General features: G+C 36.7%; 1 protein-coding gene across 1 annotated transcript; it reads left to right on the top strand.

The window, feature by feature from the left end:
* The first annotated feature begins 4,808 nt into the window (after nucleotides 1–4,808).
* On the top strand, nucleotides 4,809–8,660 carry LOC137024942 (trypsin-2-like). Its single transcript, XM_067392905.1, has 6 exons — nucleotides 4,809–4,863; nucleotides 5,165–5,185; nucleotides 5,292–5,454; nucleotides 5,534–5,802; nucleotides 5,919–6,058; nucleotides 8,376–8,660. Exons 1-6 carry the CDS (start codon nucleotides 4,809–4,811, stop codon nucleotides 8,658–8,660), a joined length of 933 nt encoding a protein of 310 aa, XP_067249006.1.
* Nucleotides 8,661–9,386: the final 726 nt, after the last annotated feature.

The raw sequence follows: 9,386 nt of genomic DNA, 5'->3' as shown, positions 1-9,386 counted from the left end.
ATATATTTCCTCAATGCAGTACTTTTTTATATTGTCATCATAGTAAACAAAACAAAAAAAAAAGTAAAATTAAGTTTGTTATAAAAAAGAGTGAGAAACAAGGAAAATGATTTATATAGTAAATTAAATGTTACGACGAGATCAAACAGTTTTACTTTTCGTTTTTTTATGGGCTTCTGAAAAGTTAGCTGAGTTGGCCTATTTTTATTATTTCTAGGAAACTATATAACTGCAGTCTCAGTAATTTCAACAGCAAAAAATATTTTCAAGACTGGTTCATATTCATCCTCCATAATTTAAACAAGTAGACTTTTTTTTTTTTTTTTTTTAAGAAATTTTTAGAGTAACAGTAATCAAAAGCAAAGAAATAAAGTTTAGAAGAGAAACAGTTTTGTTGTGGAGAAAACAATTAATATGAGAAAAAAATTTTCCATTGTAGGTTTTATTTTTTCTTCAGTTGTGTGACTACATATACTATAGTCTATTAGTTCCCAATATAATGTGACTTACTGAAAACTGTTCTTACAGAAAGTGGATTGGTTTTACGTGTTGTGCGACAGTAAATTCTTCTAATTTTCTTAAAGGGTCATTGTTATGATATAGACACAGAGGCAGAGATAAAAGCAATCCAGGTGAGTTTATTAGAATAATAAGTGAACACAGAGAGGTTATGGCTGTTATCAGGTTCTTGAGAGATGAATAGAGAGTAATACTGTCCTTGTATGGTTTGTTAATCCAGGAGCTGAGATGAGATGAAGGGAGACGTTGGAGACACTCACACACACAGAAGGGTAAGCACATGAAGGGACCAGGAGACGAAGGAGATCGCTGGAGCAGGTAAGTCTGATGAAGGGGAGTCCTTAAGGTAAGCATAAACACAAGGTATAGCAAACGAGACCGGACAGTGAGTGTGTGTGAGATGCAGGTGGCGGTGATTAGTATGCTGGTGATTGGGTGCGTGGGTACTGTGGTGAAGTGGAGCGTGGCGTGTCTGTGACAGTCATAACTACACATTTAGTTATTTTCACTGTTACTGCTTGAATGGCTCAGCACACCCCCAGGCACATAAACCTGTTAAAGTTGCAGTAAGCCTAGAGGGTATAGCTCCTCAAATAATGTGACTTACTGGAAACTGCTGTTATTACAGAAAGTGGTCTGGTTTTACCTGTTTTGTGACAGTAAATTCTTCTAATTTTCTTAAAGGGTCATAACTACACTTTTAGTCATGTTCAATGTTACTTAGATTCCGCACATCAGCAGGCCCGGACACCTGTTAACACAAAAATCTTTAGAAATGATTGATTGTTCTACTGTTTGAATAATGTTCACTGTACATACATATATATGTGCCTAAGTAAGTTTCCTGTTTGAATTGTGAAAGTCTTTTCTCTGACAAATCCATTCACTGTCAAGGTAAACCACCAACTGTCTCATAGTCTCATAAGCAGGGCAAAGAAGTGTCAGATCTGGTCTTTGGTTTTTATAATTTCTAAAGACTGAGAAGTGTACTTCAAAGGGTATTCCACCATCTTAAGAGAAATCCGAAGCAGGTGTTTGTATGTGGCTGTTCACAGGGGTAAAGTGATGACAGCGATTATGATTTATAGGATTCATCATGATTACTGTTATGAAATACATATTTCATACATTTATTTTCATACTAAACATTGCATCATAGTTTTAGTATTCAGTTTAGGGCTACTGAATTTGACAGATTAAGTGAAATGTATAATTAAAGGTACAATATGTAAGTTTCACTGCTAGAGGTCACTTATTCAAAATAACAACAAAGACGTGATGATGATGCCGTGATGCAGCATGGAATCATAGGAGTTGTTAGCTGCATCCGAAATCGCATACTTCCTTACTTTAAAGTAGGAGAGAATCAGTATGTAAAAAAAAAGAGAAGTATGTCCAAATCAACAATACTCATAAAGGAGTAGTCAAAAAGTACTCAGATGACCAACTATTACAGGCAGGATTCTGAAGTGTGCATACGATGAAAACTTTACTATCCCATGAGGCCACAGAAGAGGATTTATGAATGGCAGTAAAGCAACACAACCGACTCTGGTAGGTCACATGATAATCACAACAAGTAGTGTTGTAGCATGCATGAGAATGTAATACGTACAGTTTACATTCATACTACACAAATTCATCATATATAAACTCAGCAAAAAAAGAAACGTCCCTTTTTCAGGATACTGTATTTTAAAGATAATTATGTAAAATAGGCTTTTCAGATCTTTATTGGAAAAGGTTTCAACAATGTTTTTCATGCTTGTTAAACAATTATTGCACTTGCACATTTGGAACAGTCCTTAAAGGATTAGTTCACTTTCAAATTAAAATTTCCTTATAATTTACTCACCCCCATGTCATCCAAGATGTTCATGTCTTTCTTTCTTCAGTTGAAAAGAAATGAAGGTTTTTGATGAAAACATTCCAGGATTTTTCTCCTTATAGTGGACTTCAATAGCCGCCAAATGGTTGAAGGTCAAAATTACAGTTTCAGTGCAGCTTCAAAGGGCTTTAAATGATACCAGATGAGGAATAACGGTCTTATCTGAACTAATCCTTTAACACGTGTTTCCTTTTCTACATTTCTAAGTGTAGCCTATTCCCTATCACCTGCTGTTTTCTTTGAGGAAAAAAATCCCGTCAAGACCTGCACGCAATGAATTGGAATAGGCTAGGCTGTTAAGGATTCACTCATTCTATCCTTCGCCACCTGGGGAAAGAAGGCTGTAGGCCGTAAGAGCCTTCGAATTGGGACAGCCTTCGCTGTGATGCAATCGGCCTTCAAATGCGGCCTTCGAAGGGTACAGCCTCCGAATTGGGACGCAGCTTTTGTGTTCAGTTCCAGTGTGTTTAGTTCCTGTTTCCTTGGTTTCCATAGTTATTTATTCATTCATTTCATTGTTTAATTGATTAAGGTCTCACCTGTCCCTCACACTGTGCATTTTATACTCTCAGTTAGCTTCTGTTCTTTGTCTTGTGTTAACGTTACTACCTGCTTTGTATCTTTGGTTGATTCTTGGTTTCTATTATGTTACTTTTTGAAAATTTTAGAGTTACAAAAAGTTTAGAATATAAACACAGTTTTGTTAAGTAGATCACAAATAATATGAGTAAATCGGACAATCCGCATTTCTCAGTGTGTGAGCACATATAAGCTAAAAGGCATAGTTCCCAATACAATGTGACTTACTGGAAACTGCTATTATTACATAAAGTAGTCTGGTTTTACCTGCTGTGTGAGAGTAAATTCTTCTAATGTTCTCAAAGGGTTATAATTACATGCAGTCATGTTCAGTGTCACTTCACCCCAGGTACCAGAAACCTGTTAACACAAAAAGAAGAAGAACTGGAATTGCGAACCCCTGGCTGGCATTTAAACTACAGTACATTTTTATGTCCCCATCATATGTCTGAATAGATTTTATAAAATACTGAACTCACAACTTTTAAAGATAGATATCATATAAATCGGTTTTCTTTTATCACAGTATCACAATTAATTAACACAGGTGAATTTTCAACAATTTCACTACTTCAAGCAATAAGCAAGATTACTTTTTTGGCTACTTCAATTTTTTTTATTGTAATAAAACAAACAAACAAACAAACAAACAAACAAAAAACACACAGACCCAACAAAATGTAACATTCACAGACACTTAATAGTAGTGAATATAAAAATTCATGAACAGAGATAATAATAATATAATAATCCTTACATTTATATAGTGCTTTTCTGGGCACTCAAAGCACTTTACATATTGAAGGGGGAATCTCCTCAACCACCACCAATGTGCAGCATCCACCTGGGTGATGCGACGGCAGCCATATTGCGCCAGTACGCCCACCACACACCAGCTTATTGGTGGAGAGGAGACAGAGTGAGGAAGCCAATCAGTGTATAGGGATGATTAGGAGGCCATGATGGGCAGAGGCCAATGGGCAAGTTTGGCCAGGATGTCGGGGTTACACCCCTACTCTTTTTCGAAGGACATCCTGGGATTTTTAATGACCACAGAGAGTCAGGACCTCGGTTTAACGTCTCATCCGAAGGACGGTGCTTTTTATCAGTATAGTGTCCCCATCACTATACTGGGGTGTTAGGACCCACACAGACCACAGGGTGAACACCCCCTGCTGGCCTCACTAACACCTCTTCCAGCAGCAACCTAGTTTTCCCAGGAAGTCTCCCATCCAGGTACTAACCAGGCTCAGCCCTGCTTAGCTTCAGTGGGCAACCAGTCTTGGGCTACAGGGTGATATGGCTGCTGATACCAAGAAAAAAAAGTTAGAACAATCCCTACCACATCTAGCATTCACAGACTTTTTTTATATACTGTATGTAACCCACCATCTATACAGAGATGGATTCTGGATTAAATGTACATGTCTGCAGATGTTAGATTTGGAAGGGAATACAATTACACCAGTAAATAAATTAGTGTATTTGGGTATGAATGTATTTCATTATACATGTATGAATTCAATTATGAAGAATAGATTGGAGATTATTTTTTTTCTGTGCTTCTGTGCTTACATGCTTTCTGCAAGCTATGTTGCAAAGAGTCAAAAAGTGTTGCAATATAATCTAGCTATAAACTGCTTGTTCAATTTTCGGTCAGTTATTAAACTTGCCAAGAGGACAAAATTGACGTTAGCTTTTTTTTTTTTTTTTCAGAAAAGGGGTGGGGACAGAGAGCTTTTGATAAATGTGGCAGTGCTTGCTTTACTTCTCATTAGAAAACTGACAGTTGAGGAAACAGCTGTCAGATCACAGATCCGATATGAAGTTTAACACAGCTTTGAGTATTGCTGGAACCATACTTCTCAACATAGCAGGTAAAATCTATAAAATGACAAAATTAGATGCAATAGCATTTATTTATTTATTTATAAATAAATAAACAAGCAATTAAATTTAAATGAGGTTAGTTACTTTATTCATGTCATGACTATGAAATCATATTACAGGGATTTTGGCTAAAATCCATATATAGCATTCTTCAGGTGAAGGTTTTATCTTGTTTTCATGCCAATGGTATGCGCCTGCACTGATGTAAGAGTTTAAAAGTGTCAGTAACAGTTTATCAGCTCTGTCCAAATGACCGTCTAATTACTTTGTTTTTGTCTACCCACACAGGTTCCCTCTGCCAGTTAGATGGTAAGTTGTCATAATGACCATTAAACTCTTGTTCCACGCAGAATGTTTCTATTATGTGCGAGGCATTTTAACAAGGAATTTTTGATATCATCTTTTCTCACATTAGTATGTGGCCAAGCCCCCCTTAACACAAAGATTGTTGGAGGGGAGGACGCAACGGCAGGGTCTTGGCCGTGGCAAGTCAGCATTCACGGCCCCTATGGCCATTTCTGTGGCGGGAGTCTAATCAATAAAGACTGGGTTTTATCTGCAGCTCACTGCTTCAAGGAGTAAGTTTAAATCTTAAAGCTTAAGATACAATTGTAGATTGACAAAAGTGGGATTAAAAGAGCCATTCTCTGTTTACAGTTACGCTATGTCTGACATAGTGATGTACTTCGGGCGTTGGAAACAATCGGGCTCAAACCCTAATGAGACATACAGGACAGCGAGTCGAATAATCAGCCATCCTAACTATGACACTCCTAAGTTTGACAATGACATAGCACTGGTCCAGCTCTCCACTTCTTTGAATTTCTCTGATTACATTAAGCCAGTCTGTCTGGCTGCTGCTGGTAGTGTATTTGCTGGAGGTGCAGAGAGCTGGGTGACTGGATGGGGAACGCTACAGTCTGAAGGTGAGTGAACATTTGCTTGCCAAATAACTGAATATAATCAATACTGTAAACCTCAACAGCTTACCTAGAAATGTTTTTTAAAAGCCATAAAATTTGACCTCTGATCTGTGTCACAGGCCCGGCTGCTAACATACTGCAGCAGGTGATGTTACCACTTGTGAACAACAGTGACTGTAATAATGCTTATGGAGGGGGCATCACAAGCAATATGATTTGTGCTGGATTTTTAAACGTGGAAGGGAAAAGTTCATGTCAGGTAAGACATCAATCATTAAAGGGATAGTTCACACAAAAAATTAAAATTTAGGGCCCTATAATACACCCGGCGCAATGCAACGAAAGGCGCAGCGCAAGTGTGTTTGCTAGTTTGCGTCAGGCGCCGTTCGCGTTTTCCCCTTCAGCACCACGTTCTTAAATTAGTAAATGCATTTGCGCCAGTTAGTGCGCCCATCATAAGCCCCCAAGCATAACCTGATATTGCTGAGTTCAACATGTTCCTGGGTCAACATTTTTGTTGATCCTGGAACAACATTCAAATCAACCAATCAGATTTGAGGGACAAGTTTACAGATTATGTCAAGTTTAGGCTTAAAATTGTGAATTGGTGCTTCTATCATTTCTATCATCTATCATTTCCCTCTGATTTTTGGGATAACTTATGGGTGGGGTTAGGTTTAGGGGTAGGAATAGGGTTAAGACTAAATTTTCAGACTAGAATGTTGTTCCAGGATCAACAAATGTTGACCCAGGAACGATTCTAACTCAGTAAATATCAGGATGTGCAGACCTCAATGTATCATCAGGAGCCACAGGTATTAAAGGATTAGTTCACTTTCAAATTAAAATTTCCTGAAAATTCACTCACCCCCATGTCATCCAAAATGTTCATGTCTTTCTTTCTTCAGTCAAAAAACGAAATTAAGGTTTTTGATGAAAACATTCCAGGATTTTTCTCCATATAGTGGACTTCAATGGCCTCCAAACAGTTGAAGGTCAAAATTACAGTTTCATTGCAGCTTCAAAGCATTCTACACGATCCCAGACGAGGAATAAGGGTCTTATCTAGAGAAACCATCACTCATTTTCTAAAAAAAATTAAAATTATGTAAATTTTAACCATAAATGCTCATCTTGAACTAGCTCTCTTCTTCTTTGAATGCTTTGAAGCTGCACTGAAACTGTAATTTTGACCTTCAACCGTTTGGAGGCCATTGAAGTCCACTATATGGAGAAAAATCCTGGAATATTTTCAAAACCTTAATTTATTTTCGACTGAAGAAAGAAAGACATGAACATCTTGGATAACATGGGGGTGAGTAAATTATCAGGAAACTTTAATTTGAAAGTGAACTAATCCTTCAACTTTATGATGCCTGTATATGCTTTTTTGACACTTTTAAAATGATGGTAGCTGTGGATTTACATTTTATGAATCATCAAATACCAGTTTCAGATAAAAATTCAATTTACTGTTCTACTGAAGAAAACAAGTCACTTAAATCTTGGATGGTATGAGGGTGAGTAAATTAAAAGAGAAATTTTATTTTTGGATGAACTTACCCTTAAAAATTAAGAACCCGTAAGAATTTGCTAATAATCGTTGCATACTGTGCTGCTGAAAATAAATGAATAAAATAAAAAAAGAGATGTACCACCAAAAGGACAATTGAAACATACAGGCTATGTGTCCACCAAAGCATTGCTAGCCTTATGAAAACTCTCAGCTGGATGTTCTTGACAGCATTTTAGAGGCAGAGGCCATGGAAGTAATGTACTAGTATGTGATTTTGCAGATCATTTGTTTCATCAACAATTACAGCAATATTAACTTCTACATTATTATTCACGCAGCGGTTGGCCAGTATGGTATTTATCTCACCCATCCTCCACTGTGATTGGACGGCTAAGTAAAAAGTGACAGTGACGAGTACTGTTTTACACATAGACTGTAAAAAAAAAAAAAAAAAAAAGGACTACGCATCTCCACTTCCTTCAACTGTAAAATAAAAAAAAAAATCCAAAATGTCTCAGAAATGGCCGCTGTCATCTTGTGCTGATGACATCAATTGGAGCCAGAGTCTGCGCAGTATTAATTGTGAGCTGGAACTGTGGTATCATGGTCCCCCCGACACTATCGGACACTCAATCACAAGCGCAAAATCATGTAGCCACACCCTGACACCATCAAATAACTAAATAAAACCAAACTAATTTGAAAAACGTTCCTTTGAACGTATGTCATCATGATAAGAACTACTTAAAATAACAGAAACTATCTTTGGGAAAAATATTTATTCGAAGTGCAATTTGATTTTTTTTTTTTGGCTCGCATCCCTTACATTTATCTGGAGAGGACAGGGACCTATACAGCAGCCAGCAACCACTGGGCAATCAAAATGTTTAGGCTTCACTTGTTTTGAGAATAACACTTAGCGCTTCCACTGTAAATTATTTAAAAAGACGCATGGCCGGCATACTTTTACAATTGGGATAAACTATAGCATTCTTATGTCTATAACAGTTGTTCACAGTATGTTGTCAGAGATATTAATGCTGAATGTTTGTCAATACAGGGAGACTCTGGAGGTCCATTGGTCCGTAGGAATGACTCCCGGTGGATTCAGTCCGGCATTGTGAGTTTTGGTGCAAAACGATGTGATGATCCCAAATATCCAAGTGTGTTCGCCAGAGTTTCTCGGTACCAGGATTGGATCAAGTCTTACATGGGCAGCAACCCACCTGGATTTGTTGAATTCAACTCAAGTGGATTCAGAAGTTCACTCAACCTTCTTTTATTGTCCATTTCTCTCACATTCTCCTTTATTCCTTTCACCTTCTCCCTTTATCTTTCTTCCTAAAGATTGTTTGAACAGTAATTCTCAAGGTTCTTTGATGAAGAGGATTATTGTGCTGTATATGCTCTCATAAAGAAGTAAAAAGAGCAGTTATATTGTTATTTTTGTCATTTATTCTTTATCTTTCCAAATATGTCTAACTGATTTATATGTATAACTGATTTATGGTCTAAAGCTCTGCACTGTGATCAGGGATACTTGTAAATGTTGTAATTACACTGTTTTAACTGAATAAATACAAAAAGAATGAACTGACTTGGGGAATGTTTTCTGTCTCTTTATCTCACTTTATAGGGTTTTAATTATTTTTGAGTAAAATAAACTGTGGTATATTTTTCTAGATTGTTTGAAGAAAACAACATTTTAAAAAAAAAGTTAAATGAAAAAGAAAAAAGGTTTTGATCAATTTAATCCATCCTTGCTGAATATTCAAATTAAAAATCTTGCTGACCCCAAACTTTTCTTAGCATCAAATCAGCACATTGGAATGATTTCTGAAGGATCATGTGAAAATTCAGCTTTGCATCACAGGAATAAATTACAATTTTACAGTATGTATTAATAGAAAACAGCTATTTTAAATTGTAATAATATTTCTCAAAATTACTGTTTTTGCTGTATTTTTGATCAAAGCAGAAGCATGAGCACAAGAGACTCCTTTAAAAACAAATCTGAAAGTTTCCAAACTTTTGATAGGTAATTTGGTTTATGCGTGTGTGTGTGTGTGTG

The sequence above is a fragment of the Chanodichthys erythropterus genome, chromosome 8, assembly GCF_024489055.1.
Source record: "Chanodichthys erythropterus isolate Z2021 chromosome 8, ASM2448905v1, whole genome shotgun sequence".
Classification (NCBI taxonomy): Eukaryota; Metazoa; Chordata; class Actinopteri; order Cypriniformes; family Xenocyprididae; genus Chanodichthys; species Chanodichthys erythropterus.
The sequence above is the reverse complement of the archived record's forward strand: the minus strand, read 5'-3'. Positions and strand labels throughout refer to the sequence as shown.